An 18,805-nucleotide genomic window follows, 5' to 3' on the forward strand; every position below is an offset into this window, starting at 1 on the left:
GACATGTGGACTTCAACTCCCAGAATTCCTGAGCTAGCATGATTGGCTTAGGAATTCTGGGAGTTGAAGTCCACAAGTCATAGAAGAGCCAACTTTGCCTACTCCTGTCCTAGTGTAAAATCCACAGTAACTCCTTTATCCTTACTAAAATTATTAGTAAAACATTGAAACCATTGTAACCCATTTCCACAATTTGTAGTCTGTTTCTAGAGTTGAATTTCGAACATTGTGCCTTTTCAGAGGCTTGAAACGTGCCAAGAGAGCCATTCGATCAGAAATTGGGTCTTGGTTTTTCTCATAGGTAGTAAGAGACAAGCTCTTCAGTAAAGGTGTTTGTTTCATTTCAGTAGATGGTGCAACAAGAACACATGCTGAAGGATGCCTTGCCTCTTTTTGCCAGATTCATCATCAGCAATGGGCTAAGAACTAAACATGGAGAATTTGAGATCATCTTGGAGACAGTGGATCGAGTTTTACCCAGCGTGATCAAGAACGAGGGCCTGAGACTGTTTGAAGGCAGCACGGCAGTTCTTTCTCCAGATATTCTCCAACTTTCAGACCCAGATACACCACCACAAAATCTTTCTTTTCTCCTAACACAGTTCCCACAATACGGTCAACTCTATAATAGGGAAACTAGATTATGGCAGCAAAACTTCAGCCAACAAGATGTGGACCATCTGAATGTGGCCTACAGACATGGAGGAGATGGTTCTCAGATGGACAGCTTTTCATTCATGGCAACAGATGGAGTAAATCAAGGATTTCTTGTAAACAACAAGCTGCAAGTAGACCCCTTGACATTTATTATTCAGGCAAGTTCTATATTAATGCCTACATGCATGTGTACAAACTTAATTTAAAATACAGAAAGTGTGTAAACATAAGATTTTTGTGTTATTTATTTAATAATATTATAATGTAGCCGGAAGCAGTCAAGGGATATCAAGACTGAGTATGCTTATGTTTAAAATAGAGCAAAATTAATTTCAGTGTTCTCTCTCCATTGCATGCGGACATTTTCAGAACCTTCAAATATAATTTGGATTATATGTGCCTGGCTCTCTATATCAGTGTTTCCCAACCTTGGCCATTTGAAGATATTTGGACTTTAACTCCCAGAATTTCCAGCCAGCGAATGCTGGGGAATTCTGGGATTTGAAGTCCAGATATCTTCAAGTGGCCAAGGTTGGGAAACACTGCTCTACATGATATTAAATCCAGTTCACAGCATGTATGTTGATTATACAATTGTTCAGTTTCACAAAGTAGATGTTACACATTACTTTTGTTAACAATCTAATCTTTGACCAGTAACGGAAATTATTATTATTTCCTTACAGGTGGATAGCCTAGCAAACACAGCCCCAGAAATTGTTCATCTTCATACAGTTTCAGATGTGGAACTTTTGCACAATGGCAACTATGGAATTTACATTACAGCACGGTCCTTGAAAGCATCAGATTGTGATACGGAAGATGATCAGATTGTTTTTAAAATTTTACGAGGACCTCGGTATGGTTACTTGCAAAATATAACAACAGGTATTGCGTCCTAGTAACTTTTTGACCTAGCCTTTCATATGTAATGTATCTTATGGGTATTACAGCATATGTTTCATTAAGGATGTAAGATTTTTAAAATATTTTTTTAATTCTACCTTTATTTTTTTATATATAAATAACTCAAAGTGGCGAACATACACACTGTTCCTTTTCATCCTACCACGGATGAAATGCTCCCGGTTCGCTTGTGGCTGTTGGTCGTCAGAGAGCCGGTCGTGAAGGTTCTTTTACCCTCTGTGCATGCGCAAAGCATGCGCAGAGGGTAAAAGATCCCAAATGGCAGTGTCCGGGCAGGTAGGCTCTCCTATGACCGACTGGCTCTCCTATGATTGACAGGCACGAAAGAACCAAGAGCATTTCACCCCTCCATCCTACTGTATTGTTCCCACAACAATTCTGGAAGATGTCCAGGGCTGTGAGCAGTGCTGGGCTGCCCCCGGTACCCATTGGATCACCAATCTGTTAGCAGAAATGGCGATGCATGCACATCTGTGTGCCCCCGCTGCCAAGAAATTGGCAAAAATTGGTGAAAATTGCCAAAAATTGGCCTTTCTTTGCTTCTGCGCATGCAATGTCCTCGTGCGAGATTTTGGCAATTTTCACCTATTTCTTTGCTTCCGCGCATGCGCAGAAGCAAATTCTTGCATGGGAGTGTCCAAGCCTGCCACTGCCCGCACATGCACTGGCCTCCGGGACCAATCTGTTAGCAGAAATGGCGATGCATGTACATCTGAGTGTCCCCGCTGCCAAGAAATTGGCAATAATTGGTGAAAATCACCAAAAATTGGCCTTTCTTTGCTTCTGCGCATGCGCAGAAGAAATCGCCAAAATCTCCTACGTGCAAATGTCCTTGTGCGAGATTTTGGCAATTTTCACCTATTTCTTTGCTCCCGCACATGCGCAGAAGCAAATTCTTGCATGGGAGTGTGCAAGCCTGCCACTGCCCACACATGCACTGGCCTCCGGGACCAATCTGGTAGGGAAAGGTAAGTGCAGCCCTTCACTGGTTGCAAGAGGGTGACTGGCCCAAAGTCACCCAATCATTTTCAATTCCTAAAATGCGACCAGAACTCACAGCCTCCTGGTTTGCAGCCTGGTACTTTAACCACTGGACCTAACTGACTATCTTATTCCTTCTCAGAAGATTAATATTATTTCCCTTCCCAGAAGGGTAGTCTTACTGTGACTAATTCAAAATCATTTTACCATTCTTCCAATTCTTCTTTTTACTTAACTGATGTATTGTGAGAAGAAACACAGAGGAAGCCTGGCAAAAGTTAGAATTGGAGGATTGCTTCTGGATGCCAATAACATTCTTCGAACGAGTAGTAATATCACCACAAAAGCCAAGTCTGGGAGTGTTCATTGCAGATTTATTATGGAATATGAAAAAATTAGACAACTTGATTTTCCTCCTGCTTGCTTTCCCCCCGGTCCCCTTCCATATGTTTTCTTTGTAAAAAACTTTTTAATTTTTTTTCCACATTAAAAACATACATCCAACATCATAGAAACATAGAAGACTGGAGGCAGAAAAAGACCTCATGGTCTGCCCTTATACTATTTCCTGTATTTTATCTTACAATGGATATATGTTTATCCCAGGCATGTTTAAATTCAGTTACCGTACTATGGATTTACCAACCACATCTGCTGGAAGTTTGTTCCAAGGATCTACTACTCTTTCAGTAAAATAATATTTTCTCACGTTGCTTTTGATCTTTGTCCCAACTAACTTCAGATTGTGTCCCCTTGTTCTTGTGTTCACTTTCCTATTAAAAACACTAATCATAAAAAATAATCATATACCTCCAATACAATATACTGTAACTTAGTAAACATAATATATCAATATATCTTTATAAACATATATCATAACCATTCTGCTATATCTTTACTTTGGGTATATGTTATTTAATTAATTTTTACTGTCTCCTTTGTCTAGTTTTGTTATCTGGATTACACAGATTATATTATCTTCCAATTACCGGTAACTTTACTGCTATTGCTTATTTCCACTGCTAATTGTTGTAGCTCTTTCTTGCTAGATCCAAGCCTTAGTGCTCCCTTCTCTTTTTTATTTCTGTATTTATTATTCTTTTGTTCTTATTTCCCCCTAGTCTAGATAAACACGGACAACTCTTTTTTTAAAGAACATTTTGATTTTTCTGTATCTTCTTTATTTTACCAGGAGAAATTATTCAAGAACAATTCAGCCAGAAAAATTTAAAGAGCAAAACAATATTTTATATCGTTGATCCTTACTGGGAGGAGAATTCAGATGATCTGGAATTTCAGGTTGTGGATCCTGAAGGACATGCTGCCCTCCCACAAGTGTAAGTTAAGATGTCCTTTTTCTAAATACTTACATCATTCCCAATAATTGTGTGCTTCCTTGACGCAGACCCCATACGAACAGCTTCGAAACTCAACTATTATTATTATTATTGTTGTTGTTGTTGTTGTTGTTATTATTATTATTATTATTATTATTATTAATTAGATTTGTATGCCGCCCCTCTCCATAGACTCGGGGCAGCTCACAACACAATACAACAGTTCATGACAAATCTAATAATTTACAATTTAAAATATTTAAAAAAACCCATTATTAAGCAGACATACATACAAACATACCATACATAAATTGTATAGGCCCGGGGGAGATATCTCAGTTCCCCCATGCCTGACGACAAAGGTGGGTTTTAAGGAGTTTACGAAAGGTAAGGAGGGTAGGGGCAGCTCTAATCTCTGGGGGGAGCTGGTTCCAGAGAGTCGGGGCCGCCACAGAGAAGGCTCTTCCCCTGGGGCCCGCCAACCGACATTGTTTTGTTGACGGGACCCGGAGAAGGCCCACTCTGTGGGACCTAATTGGTTGCTGGGATTCGTGCGGCAGAAGGCGGTCTCGGAGATATTCTGCTCCGAATATCTCTGAATATTATTATTATTATTATTATTATTATTATTATTATTATTAATTAGATTTGTATGCTGCCCCTCTCCATAGACTCGGGGCGGCTGATAGAATTGCTGGGCCTTACAGGTTTATACTGCAAAATCCACTATCAAAGCAGTGCCTTTTAAAAAGAAAATGCTGTTGTCGTTTTGTTGAAAGAAAGCTTTTGTCCAGGAAATTGCAACTCTTAAATGATAGTAATATTTAAAATCTGTTTACCGTGGATTTCACAGTGCACCCATATGCTTTGCCTTGATTTACCCACTGCTTTAAAGCATAATGTTGTTAACTTGGTTTGGTTTAATGCCATGTGAACCTAGCTGGGTTGGGTTTATGGCTTAATAGGATATATCAACTTATTTACCATAATCATTATCCTTAGGCATAAAGTTTGACAAAGATAAGAAATTGCCTTGTTGAAGATCTCCTGGCAGAGGTGAAATTCAGGCTGAGACGCTCCTATTGCACAGATAAAGTTAGTTGGTTAGTTGGGGGAAAGATCAAAAGCAACGTGAGAAAATATTATTTTACTGAAAGAGTAGTACAAACTTCCACCAGACGTGGTTGATAAATCCACAGTAACTGGATGGGTGTCAACAGACTCAAGCTCAACCTGGATAAGACAGAGTGGCTGTGGGTTCTGCCTCCCAAGGACAATGCCATCTGTCCATCCATAACCCTGGGGGGGAATTATTGACCCCCTCAGAGAGAGTCCGCAACTTGGGCATCCTCCTCGATCCACAGCTCACATTAGAGAAACATCTTTCAGCTGTGGCGAGGGGGGCGTTTGCCCAGGTTCGCCTGGTGCACCAGTTGCGGCCCTATCTGGATCGGGACTCACTGCTCACAGTCACTCACGCCCTCATCACCTCGAGGTTCGGATACTGTAATGCTCTCTACATGGGGCTACCTTTGAAAAGTGTTCGGAAACTTCAGATCGTGCAGAATGCAGCTGCGAGAGCAATCATGGGCTTCCCCAAATATGGCCATGTTACACCAACACTCCGCAGTCTGCATTGGTTGCCGATCAATTTTCGGTCACAATTCAAAGTGTTGGTTATGACCTATAAAGCCCTTCATGGCATTGGACCAGAATATCTCCGGGACCGCCTTCTACCGCACGAATCCCAGCGACCAGTTAGGTCCCACAGAGTTGGCCTTCTCCGGGTCCCATCGACTAAACAATGTCATTTGGCGGGACCCAGGAGAAGAGCATTCTCTGTGGCAGCCCCGACCCTCTGGAACCAGCTCCCCCCAGATATCAGAGTTGCCCCCACCCTCCTTGCCTTTTGCAAGCTCCTTAAAACCCACCTCTGTCGTCAGGCATGGGAGAATTGAAATTTTTCCCTTCCCCCTGGCTTATAGAATTTATACATGGTATACTGGTTTGTATGATTGGTCTCTTAAATTGGGGCTTTTTAGATTATTTTTAATATTAGATTTGTTACATTGTCTTCTTTATTGTTGTTAGCCACCCCGAGTCTTCGGAGAGGGGCGGCATACAAATCTAATAAATAAATAAATAAATAAATAAATAAATAAATAAATAAATAAATAAATAAATAAATAAATAAATAAATAAATAAATAAATAAATAAATAAATAAATAAATAAATAAATAAATAAATAAAACAAATAATCATGCCTGGGTAAACATATATCCATCCTAAGATAAAATACAGAAAATAGTATAAGGGCAGACTAGATGGACCATGAGGTCTTTTTCTGCCGTCAGACTTCTATGTTTCTATGTTTCTATAAGGGTGTATCTGCCCTGGTATGTGGCAGGTGAGTATGAACCACCAACAGCTTCTGTGTTGGCAGAAATATATATTGCTTTCTATTCACTTCCTGCCTATTGAGAATGAGACTTCCACCTATATTTCATGCTCTGAGTTGAAAGCAGGGTTTTCCAGGTTAAGCCACTCAAGTATTATTCTTCAGTTTGTCTCCTCTGTTTTGTTATTGACAATCCTCTGCATTTTCATTGGTTACTGCATAGAGGCAGGAATGCACTTGAAGCTTATTTCCCCAGCTTTTCTTCAGGAAATTCTGCTGCAGCTTTTGTATTGCAAGTTCTTCTGAGTGGCACAAGGCCTCTCCCTTCCTCAATATGTAGGGTTGAAAGCTTGGAGGGGGGAGAGCAGTCATGGGCTTACCCAGGTATGCCCATGTTTCACCATCACTCCGCAGCCTGCATTGGCTGCCGATCAGTTTCCGGTCACAATTCAAAGTGTTGGTTATGACCTTTAAAGCCCTTCATGGCACTGGACCAGAATATCTCCGAGACCGCCTTCTGCCGCACGAATCCCAGCGACCGATTAGGTCCCACAGAGTGGGCCTCCTCCGGGTCCCGTCAACTAAACAATGCCGGTTGGCGGGCCCCAGGGGGAGAGCCTTCTCTGTGGCGGCACCGGCTCTCTGGAACCAACTCCCCCCGGAGATCAGGACTGCCCCTACTCTTCCTGCCTTCCGTAAACTCCTCAAAACCCACCTTTGCCGTCAGGCATGGGGAAACTAAACATCTTCCCCTGGGCACGTTGAATTTATATATGGTATGCTTGTGTGTGTGTGTATGTTAGTATAGGGGTTTTTCTTAAATTTATAATATTTTAATTAATTGGATTAATGTATTGGATTGTCTTTTCACTTGTTGTGAGCCGCCCCGAGTTTTCGGAGAGGGGCGGCATACAAATCCAAATAATAAATAAAATAAATAAAATAAATAAAATCTCTTTTGCCCCAATTTTAGGAGCTCTCAGGACTATTTCTGGCCCGAACTCAAAGCAATCATCTCCTTCTCTCATAAATTGGGGAAAAGTACACACCTTTTTTTCAGTCTGTTTTCTTAGTGAAGGATTGACAAGCATTAAGCTCATTGTGATGCAGGCAGCATAACATTAATTATGTCACTAGAAAAAAACATTTCTGCTTGTGAGGGGAAATTTTGCTGTAAAATACTCAATTAAAGTAAACTTACATTTGAAAATGGGGAAAGCTACCTTTTGATGAGCTTTTCTGACAGCTAGAGGTCACTCTAGTTCTGGGATATTAACATGTCACAAATCTATGCAACAATCCTTAGTAAGATTTTTCAAAATGACAAGAGTATATGTTATGTATCAACTATCTAAATGGTTTCACTCAGGTCCAGCAGTTGAGTGGGAATATACTCAAATGCTATTGGTTGATGCATCTGACAGCTCCCTATAAATGGGCTAGCTGTCAGACCGCAAGTTGTTGGTTATACAGATAAGTTGCCAAGTAAAGAAGTTCCTATGAAACAATTAATTGTAAAGTAACAATGTCAGTGGTATACAAGGAAAACCAGTACAAGCTGTTCTACAGATGGCATCAACCACCTGTAAGAATTGCTAAGATGTTTCCAAACGCATTCCCTATATGCTGGAAATGTAAGAAGGAAAATGGAATTTAAAGACCGCCTATGGTGGACTTGTTTAAAGGCAAAAAAGTATTGGAATAAAAACAGATTGTGGTTGAAAAAAGATATAGATATAGATAGGAAACCTGAATTATTTTTACTGGGCATAATTGATAAAAATATATAAAGGAACTACACTATTTGATTATACACATCATTACAGCGGCAAGAATAACACGTGCAATTCTGGGAAAATGAGGAAATACCAAATGATGAGGACATAATTAGAAAAATAATGGACTGAAATAGACAAATTAATTAAGAAAATAACAGAAAAAGAAGAAACTGAATGCTACTTAGTATGGAATAAATTATATGAATGACTGGAAGAGAGAAAGAATAAGTAAAAGATGAATTAGAACTGCCACTGGATAATATGAAGTCTTTATAGAAGAATGCACAATTAGTGTACATAACAGTGTAAAATAAAAAATAAAAAACAAAGAAAGAAAGAAGTAATTCATAAAATGTAAATATAGGGATAGTATATATACTGCTCAAAAAAAAAATAAAGGGAACGCTCAAATAACACATCCTACATCTAATGAATGAAATATTCTCATTGAATACTTTGTCCTCTACAAAGTTGAATGTGCACAACAGCATGTGAAATTGATTGTCAATCAGTGTTACTTCCTAAGTGGACAGTTTGATTTCACAGAAGTTTGATTTACTTGGAGTTATATTGTGTTGTTTAAGTGTTCCCTTTATTTTTTTTTGAGCAGTGTATGTCGACACAAACTGAAGTAATCTTATTGTATAAATGGGAAAATTGTATCCCTACATGTTTGTTTTGTACACATGTGTGTTCTATGTGTATTCAATATTTTTTTTAAAAAAAGAAGTTCCTTTGAAGTCTGTCTCCTGTAGCTATTCCCACTACTCAACAGTGTAATTATATTCTGAAAGCTTCCCCAAAACCTGACCTTTTTCTCAATAGTGTTTCAATAACAGCTGTCAGCACATGCTCTGTCTTTTATCTAGCATTAAAATCTGCATACCGCATAAAATTATGTCTCCGAAAGTAGAAACAGTATATTTTGGAAATGTACCAGTGTCATTTAAAGGTACCTCATTTGCATTCTTCCATTTACAGCAGCAGTGATGGACAAGAGATAGATCTCTAATGTCTCTAAAGACATTAGAGACTTATAGACTTATACTTTTCATCGAATGCACAGAGTGACTAAAGGGATGTAGCTCAGCTTTAGCCACACCATGCATCAGATAAAGCAAGCAGTAGTATTTCACAAAGCCTGTATTTTTCAATAAAAAATAGCAAACTCTTTTTAAAATCCTGCCTAGTGTGACTAACTTTCTTTTATTATTCTTTTTTAGTTTGTCAAAATTTAAAATAGTATGGGAAAAGCTCTGTAGCTTTTAATATACCATATTTTTTGGAGTACAAGACATAACTTCCCTCCTCAAAAGAGGCTGAAAATTTCTTTGAATGTAGCTTTTTCAAAGCTTTCCTTCACCAGCCCTAATGGGGTGCTAATGATCTTTCTGGCTTGCAACCTTTTTCATTGCTATTCTCTTGGAAGAATATTATTTCCATCCCTAAATCTTTGCAGGCTTTTTTTCATTGCTACTCACTCTGAATAAGGTTTTTTAAAGCCCTAACCAGGGGGTAAAATAATGTGCTGAAGCTGACCAGACTAAGGACGCTGGCCAAATGAATACCTGGTAGGTTGGTTTTTGTCCCCTCTATTTTCTTCCCTCAAAACTACAGTGTGTCTTATACTCGGGTGTGTCTTATGCTCCGAAAAATACAGTAACTGGATCAGATTCCCTGGAAGGTGGCTTTAACTGAAACCTCTCTGCTGTATATTTCTTTGCAATTTTGGCTTTAAGCACAAAAATTAACACCGTGGAATGATAACAGTTGCTTCTGTGCTCTTATACCTCTTTTCCAGCATTAATTACTGGTACTGTATATTTATTATTAAATAGAAGATACTGCGGTACTTTCCCACTGAATTTTGGAAATCCTCCGATTTGCTACATATAGAATGGACAAGTGGTTCAGGTTGCAGCCTTAATAGGTAAAAATTACCTAGAACTCTCTCCCCCTCACCTCTCTCGGTGCATGCATACAATTGTGTGCGTGTATGTACAAGCAGTGATGGACTCCTACGGGAACGGTCAGGAACGCAGTTCCAGTAGCAAAATTTGGAGCTCCACCCCAGAGCACCCAATTTGCACTAAAAGATGTTGAAACAAAATGCATAAGCCACGCCCACGGTATGGTAGCTCTCATCACTCCATACAAAAGCTCTTTTGCTTTCTACATAGTGTGATTACATATACAACTACAGATAAAAACTCAAGCAAGTCTTAATTTTGATCGGAGAAACTGCTTACCTCTCTTAAAAGGACTCTTCTCTTTAAAACAGTGACAAACAACTAGAAAAAATAATTTTCCATTAACAACAGAGAACAAACTAGGTTTTTTTAAAATGAGATCTCCTTGTTATGTTTTCTTCCTCTTTTCCAATAGGTTAGAACTAAAATGGTCTAAAATTGAACTACAGCAGGATGTGTATGAAATATGTGAAAATGAGGAGATGCTATCTTTAAAAATCACCCGGTCAGGATACAAGGAAGATTCTGCTTTTGTGGCAATGAAGGTAATTCATCACAAAGGACAATTGTATTTAGGACACATTAATTAAGAACATGCAAATTAAGAATATGTCTGCTGGCTGGGGTATTCTGGGAGTTGAAGTCTAAAATTACCAACTCTTACATTCAAGCTATCAGTTATTAGTGCTATATCTTTTTTTCCTATTTTGCTTCTAACATCTATTGAATTTTCCTGCGTTGCCTGGCTGACGGGATTTGGAGGAGGCCAACTCTGTATGCTCTTATAGGTCTCTGGGAGGTATATGGCAAGAGACGGTTCTGTGAATATATGGGAATCCCTGATGTGTTAATGTAACTTTTAATTGGCAGCAAGTATTGCCTTATGCAGATTTCACTCTGGATGAGAGCAAATATTTTCAATGGCAGAAATTCAGCGGAAGGTTTTTTGATACAAACTTCTTTGTCAAAAGGTCTAGTTAATGGTGGAAGGTCTTAAGCATAAAACGTATCAGGAAAGACTTAATGAACTCAATCTGTATAGTCTGGAGGACAGAAGGAAAAGGGGGGACATGATCGAAACATTTAAATATGTTAAAGGGTTAAATAAGGTTCAGGAGGGAAGTGTTTTTAATAGGAAAGTGAACACAAGAACAAGGGGACACAATCTGAAGTTAGTTGGGGGAAAGATCAAAAGTAACATGAGAAAATATTATTTTACTGAAAGATTAGTAGATCCTTGGAACAAATTTCCAGCAGACGTGGTTGGTAAATCCACAGTAACTGAATTTAAACATGCCTGGGATAAACATATATCCATTGTAAAATAAAATACAGGAAATAGTATAAGGGAAGACTAGATGGACCATGAGGTCTTTTTCTGCCGTCAGTCTTCTATGTTTCTATACTATTAAATGGAATAACCTCATTTTTATAGACAACATAACAATATTTTTCTGTTGGCTTTCTTAATAATTCATTATGAATCCTCCATTTTGTGCATAGTCTCGTGTACAGAACCGTAGCAGCACAATTACTATGGGAATTGAAGAAGATATTTATCAAAGTTGTCTTTTTTGAAATCATGCCCTTAAAGCAAAGGCTTCAATAAGTAAAATACATTTTTCTCTCCCTGAAGAAACTTAAATACGCTAGGGATAATTCTTTTTGTTTGTTTTGGCTCTACTTTATTCCTTCCTTTCATTTGACTGCAGTTCATTTGACTCTCTGTAGGGAAATATAGCTGTTTCTTTTACTTTCAGCTGTGTCCTATGGTATTTAAGGGTTTAAATTAGAAACATCATGCTCAGACATTGTGTATTAGCTTGGATGGTTGCTGAGGGCTAGCTACATTTCAGGCATAGAAGCTGATAATTAGTTAAACCCTAATGGCAGATATCTTGGACTGGCTATTGGTGGTAATAAAAGATTAAGAGCTTCTATTTTATAGCTGTGTTTTTCCTCTCTCAGGTTAATGAAATGACTGCTTTATCAGGAAAGGATTTCATCCTTCCTCCTTCAAAACTTATTCAGTTTGATCCAGGTGAGCATTCATCAGTGGTTAAAGGGATGGCCTAAAACTGGGACTGTGAATTCAAGTCCTGTCTTGGGCATGAAAGGGTGACTTTTGGCCAATAACTCTCTCAAACCAACTTACCTCACAAGGTTGTTGTTATGTGGAAAATAGGAGGAAAAGGGAATATTGGGTTACATTATCACTTTCCCCCTAGGCCTTTACAATTTTATGCATGGTATGTCTGTATGTATGATTGGTTTTTATATAATGGGTTTTTAACTGTTTTTAGTATTGGATTATTGTTATATACTGTTTTATTACTGTTGTTAGCCACCCCGAGTCTGCGGAGAGGGGCGGCATACAAATCCAATAAATAAATAAAATAAATAAATATATAAAAGTAAGAAAGGCAGGATAAAAATCTAATTAAAAAATAAAAGAAGTTAGTGGCTTGAGAGATGTAAATCAAAATCAAAGCAGACAGAGAAGAAAATCTATCAGAATCTAATCCTTGTCTGAATTAGGAAGTAAATTTCCAAGCTACAATGATGTCAAAAATATAACATGTGCATCATGAAATCATTATACAAATTGCAGTTATATTCTTGAGGCCAAAAAACCCCCCTTATACAAAAGCATTTTTTCATACCATGATATACAGATCCATCCCTCTCCTCTTACCCCTACTGCACATGTTTGAGCCCTTGGGTAGTTATTATGTGGCTCAAGCTTAGATCGATAGGTCATTGGTGGTATTTCTCAGACAAAGGTAGTCTGTCCATGATGATTCATGTTCTGATAACATTCCATGTGGATAATTACTGTATAATGGACAGAAAATCGGCTCAGAAGTTCAGCAGTTACAAAAAGGCTGTAGTTGGTTTATCTGATAAGATCCAGATATCTGGACTATGACTGCACAACAATTGAGCTGGCTTCTGTTCCAGAATTCAAAGATCAGGACATAGCCTTTCAAATACCCACAGTAATGGGACTAGCATTTTTAGAGGAACATTTGCTCTCATATGAACTTGTGTAATGTTTTGGACCTTCTTTAGAACTTTATTTGGAGCTCACTAAATATTGATATAATAGTGTTTTTCTTTCTTCATTTGAATACCAGATTTTTAAATGACTGTTGCTATTGGCAATAGCAATAGCACTTAGACTTATATACCGCCCCATAGTACTATACACTATAAGCAGTTTACAGAGTCAGGGTATTTCCTCCAGCAATCTGGGTCCTCATTTTATTGACCTCGGAGAGCATGGAAGGCTAAGTCAATTCAATTCAATTGAATTCAATTTATTAGATTTGTATGCCGCCCCTCTCCGAAGACTCTTGAGCCGGTTAGGATCAAACTCTTAACAGTGAACAGAATCAGCCTGTGATGCTGCATTTTAACCATTGCACCACCATAGCTCTATTATTATTACTTTATTATTACTGTGGGTGTAGCTTATTTTGTGGGTGTGGCTTGCTGACCATGGAACCAGATAGGAGTGGCTTGATGATCATGTGACTGGGGGTGGCTTAAAGGTCATGTGACTGGCTTAAAGGTGGCCAGATTGACGTCACTCACATCAAGGGTTAGGGTTAGGGTGCCTGGCCTCTCCTCACCTTAAAGAAATACAATTTACTATTACTGAACATCCAAAATATATTATTTAATTCTATGTACAGTGGTACCTCGGTTCTCGACCACAATTCGTTCTGGAAATGTGGTTGAGAACTGATTTGGTTGAGAACCGAAACAATTTAAAATAAATTCCCCTCCTCAGTTGTCTCTCCCTGTAGCTTGCCTGCTTCTGTCCCCTTCTCTCTCTCTCTCTGTCTTTCTCTCTCTCTCTCTGTAGCTTGCCGGCTTCTGTCTTCAGCTCTCTCACTCTCCCGCTACTGTCCCTGGCTCTCTCTCTCTCTGTGTAGCTTGCCGGCTTCTGTCTTCAGCTCTCTCGAGTGTTCGAGTTCCAAATATTTGTTCGGATTTCAGGGCAAAGGTTTCTTGAATTTCCTGGTCGAATACCGATTTGTTTGAACTGAGAAGCGTTCAAAAACCGAGGTACCACTGTATATACCTATACACTATCTACCATAGTTCCCTCTAAGCTGAGCAGTGAGCAATCGCTCACTTAAAAATCATCATCAACTCAGAGTTTTCCAAACCTGCCCAGAAGCCGAGAGGGAAAGAGTGAGAGGGAAGGAGAGAGAGAGGAAGAGAGGAAGAGAGAGAAACAGATAGAAAAAAGAGAGGAAGGAAAAGAGAAAGAAAAAGAATGGGAGTAAGGAAGAGAGAAAGAAAATCAAAATCTAGTTTGAAACTAGCTCAACTATTTAAGTGGCATTTTGATATTGATAGAGTTGCCCTATTATGAGCTCACTGTTATAGACACACAGTACAGTATTTTATTTTGAAATTCTCTGAGGCAAAACAGGGTGGTTTTTTAAATTTATTTGTTTGTTTGTTTGTTTATTTATTTATTTAATATTTCTGTGCCACCCAGTCCCGAAGGGACTGCCGCTCAGACACTATACTTTTCCGCCCACCCCCCAAAAAAAGTAGAGGGAACACTGCTATCTACTATATAAACTGTATGTGTATGCACACACACACATTCAACCTCATTTATTGCGATATGAAAAACATATCCAAAGCCCAGAAAGGGAAAAAAGAAAAAAAATCAATGTTTTTCTACCGTGTACCTGACTGTACCTGTAGGAACCCATCACTGACTTAAACACTCCTTTCTGGAGAGCTGGCACTAGCGTGCAGGATTTCCATAAAATATCAGCATTTTGATTCAATGATGGCAGCCTTGGGAAATTCAGGGTTAGCTGTAGCTCAAGTACTTACATCGCAGCAGAAGAAGGAGATCTTAAAGATCTCAAGTAGGAAGCATTGTTCTTGGTCCTTGGGCCAAAACTGTAGCTGCCATCATTAATCCTAAGAAGCACAGATGTGCAAAAAGGGTCATTTAGGCCATCCACTCCAACCACTTAAGCATTGTAAGAGCTTAAAGCCCTTGACAAATGTTTGAACAAATCCAGTTAAAGAGACACCAATACTTTTCTGGTACTTGTGTTCAGGATTAAGCTGCTCTTACTCTAGGAAGTTTTGTTTTTTTTAAAGGCACCAACTAGAATTTATTTTCTATATGCCTATGTTATCCTAGTGACAATTCCACTGTTCTTTTTCTGGATGAGAATCTGCAAATATATTTTGAGTGTTTACATTAAACCAAAGTCAGTAGCAATTAAGAGATTGCAGTACTTATTTCTTCTTTTCACAATTTCTTGGACTTTCTGGCGAACTCTCCAAATTTGCATTGGTAGTAGTAACAACTTTATGCGTTTTAGTTTTTCTCACACATTTTTTTGTGGGTATATGTATGTGCATATGCAATGCATGGGATGCTTATTTCAACTTATAGTTGAACAGATTAAGTCAAGATACTGGCTTTGGTTCAAGGTGTTTGACAGATATACCTGGAACTTGGAACAGAGCTCCTGGTGTGGGTGATTGAAAATGACAATATTTCAAAACACAAGTTGGCTCCTTGCAATTAAGATTTCAAAATGAAGAGTTCTCTTAATTTCTTTTTAAAAATTTACATGAAGAGCCAATCCTCCCCTCCTGAACTGCATGCTATTATCCCCCATTCATTTACCCTGTAGGAAACCAATCTTTGTTACTGTTTGAATGGAATCATCAGTGCTTAGGAACAAATTTGATCTCTAGTTAGTGTTATTTCGGAAAGCCACAGGAGTCCAATCAATGAGCAGAAGCACAATAGAATTATACAAGCCAGTCTGTTATAGCTGTAGACATGTTAATTAATATATTTCTTCGACACCTAGGTTGATTGAAAAAGCAATTAAAGTGTAATTAAAATGTTTACTTCTGGTAGGAATGTCAACCAAGATGTGGAATATAGCAATTACCTATGATGGATTAGAGGAAGAGGATGAGGTCTTTGAAGTGGCTCTGATCTCCCCTGTGAATGCTGTTCTTGGCACGCGAACAAAAGCTATAGTGAGAATTTTGGACTCGGAAGGAGGTATTTTCTTTTGATCTTCCTAATGAAATCTGGAGCAATCTTGGCTGAGTAGTTGCTTATTTTTCAACACACAAATGTTGCTGTTAGCACCTTTGGATCAAAATGCTTTGTTTCTTTCTTAAAAGAAAGACAATAGCTTTGATAGTTGCAGATCCCTTCTCTTCTGTTGAGGGAGCACAGATGGAGGAATCAACAAACAACCACAGGAGCAGACACCATTGTCATCTACCAAAAGATCTGGCTGATAAACAAATGAAGTTGTGGCTTACAGCTCCTTTTGTGGGACTTGCAATACCCCTTCCATTCTTTTCCCTGTTAATCATCGGGCAGTTTGGGGTAATTTTGAGGATGCAGTTTTGGAAGGAGATGGCTAAATACAAACCAACCAACCAACTAACCAATCAATCAATAATATTTGGAAGACCCATTATATAAACTATCCAATATATAAAATGTAAATGGGAAAAGCAATTTTAAAAAGTAATGAAAAGGCAGGGAAGAGCTTTCAGGGTGCTAACCAGCCCCATGGCTGCATAGTCCTCTGAGTGTCTCAAGTAGGATTACAGAACCCAGGGGTGGGTTCTAACTTACTTTATTTTATTTTATTTATTTATTTTGTCGAATACACAATACATAGAATAGACATGAGGTAATATATATAAAGAAAAATATAAAATAGAGGAGAAGATATATGAAAGGAAGAAAATATATATGATATATGAGATAAAGGAAAGACAATTGGACAAGGGATGAAAGGCACACTGGTGCACTTATGTACGCCCCTTACTGACCTCTTAGGAACCTGGAGAGGTCAATTGTGGATAGTCTAAGGGAGAAATGTTGGGGGTTGGGGTTGACACTATTGAGTCTGGTAATGAGTTCCAAGCTTCGACAACTCGATTGTTAAAGTCATATTTTTTACACTCAAGTTTGTAGCGGTTAATATTAAGTTTGAATCTTTTGCGTGCTCTTGTGTTGTTGGGGTTGAAGCTGAAGTAGTCATTGACAGGTAGGACGTTGCAGCATATGATCTTGTAGGCAATACTTAAATCGTGTTTTAGGCGTCGTAGTTCCAGGCTTTCTACACCCAGGATTGTTAGTCTATTTTCGTAGGGTATTCTGTTTCTAGTGGACGAGTGAAGAGCTCTTCTGGTGAAATATTTTTGGACGTTTTCAAGGGTGTTGATGTCCAAGATATGATATGGGTTCCAGACAGATGAGCTGTATTCAAGGATGGGTCTGGCAAAAGTTTTGTAGGCTGCCACTTCGCTTCTTTCTGCTCCTTGTGGGTATGTGGTTTGCGCATGGGCGCATGTGCAATGGCAAAAAAATCACATTTTTTTAAAAAAAGCCAAAATCAAAATGGTGACCACATGCACAGTACTGGAAGCTTGGCTTCTGTGCATGTGCTGAAAGGGAAAAAAGGGAAAAAAATTCCCCCTCCCCTGAATTTTTTTTAAAAAGCCGCCCAAAACAAGTTGAAAACAAGATGGTGGCTGCATTCACAGTGCCGGAAACTCAGGTTCTGTGCATGTTCAGAAGGGAAAAAAAAAACGGGAATTAAAAAAAAAAATTAACCCCCCCAAGCCAAAAATAAGATAGTAACTGCATTCACAGTGCCGGAAACTCAGCTTATGATTATGTGCAGAAAAAAAGAACCTGGATAACCCACCCCCCCAAAAAAAAATTTGGAAAAAAACCCCCTGAAAAAAAATAACAAGATGGCAACCACATACACAGTGCTGGAAACTCGGCTTCTGCACAAGCGAAGAAGGGGGGGAAAAAACCTAGAAAAAAATCCTTCCCGCCAAAAAAAAAATCTTTAATTTTTTTTAAAAGAAAGATGGGCAAAATGGTTCTGTGATGTCACCAGTGAGTTGCTACTGCTTCAGGTGAATCAGTCAAACCAGGAAGAACCCACCTCTGACAGAACCATTTCTTCATGCTTTTCTGGAAGGCCAGGAGAGTGAGGGTCTGCCTCACCTCAGGGAGAAGAGGATTTTACTGGGCAGACGCAACAGCTTCAATAACTTCAATAACTTGAATTGGACCCAGAAGCAGACTGGCATCCCATGCAGCTACACAGTAGAGGTGTCACATGCACCACTTTGGGCACCCAAAATATGTTTGTTTGTTTGTCAGTCAGTCAGTCAGATTTATAAGCTGCCCAACTCCAAATGGACTCTGGGCGACGTACATGATAAAAACCATATTTAACATTAAAACCATTATAATTAAAAAAATATTCACCATTTCTAGGTCAGAGAAGGGTATTACAACTCAACGGCCCCAGCCTGCCGGCAAAGCTATGTTTTTAAGGCCTCCCAGAAGGCCAGGAAGGTGGAGGCGGTACAGATCTTCGAGGGCAGCTGGTTCCAGAGAACTGGAATTGCTCCTATTTGTACTATTGCAATATGCTTTACATGGGGTTGAAAAGTATCCAGAAACTTCAGTTGATACAAAGTGCTGCATAGTAATAATAATAATAATAATAATAATAATAATAATAATAATAATAATAATAATGTATTAGATTTGTATGCCGCCCCTCTCCGAGGACTCAGAGCAGCTCACAACAATAAAACATCATATACAAATCCAATGTTAAAACAGTCTTTAAAAAAACCCCTATTAAAACAGTCAAACAGCCCAAACACACCATCCATAAAATCAAAGGCAGCTAAGG

The 18,805-nt window shown here is 38.7% G+C and overlaps 1 protein-coding gene across 3 annotated transcripts in view; it reads left to right on the forward strand.

The window, feature by feature from the left end:
* FREM1 (FRAS1 related extracellular matrix 1) overlaps positions 1-18,805 on the forward strand; it is a 121,823-nt gene that overhangs the window by 87,375 nt on the left and 15,643 nt on the right. For 2 of the 3 annotated variants that reach the window (XM_070742545.1, XM_070742546.1), the window contains exon 25: positions 351-449. In XM_070742545.1, coding sequence (XP_070598646.1) covers positions 351-375 — 25 coding nt within the window. In that variant the 3' untranslated portion in view covers positions 376-449. Of the gene's footprint in view, positions 1-350; positions 816-1,343; positions 1,546-3,757; positions 3,903-10,464; positions 10,595-12,017; positions 12,091-15,969; positions 16,120-18,805 lie in introns of those variants that run through there. The other variant, XM_070742547.1, reaches the window with a different exon arrangement.

Source organism: Erythrolamprus reginae, chromosome 2, assembly GCF_031021105.1.
Source record: "Erythrolamprus reginae isolate rEryReg1 chromosome 2, rEryReg1.hap1, whole genome shotgun sequence".
Classification (NCBI taxonomy): domain Eukaryota; kingdom Metazoa; phylum Chordata; class Lepidosauria; order Squamata; family Dipsadidae; genus Erythrolamprus; species Erythrolamprus reginae.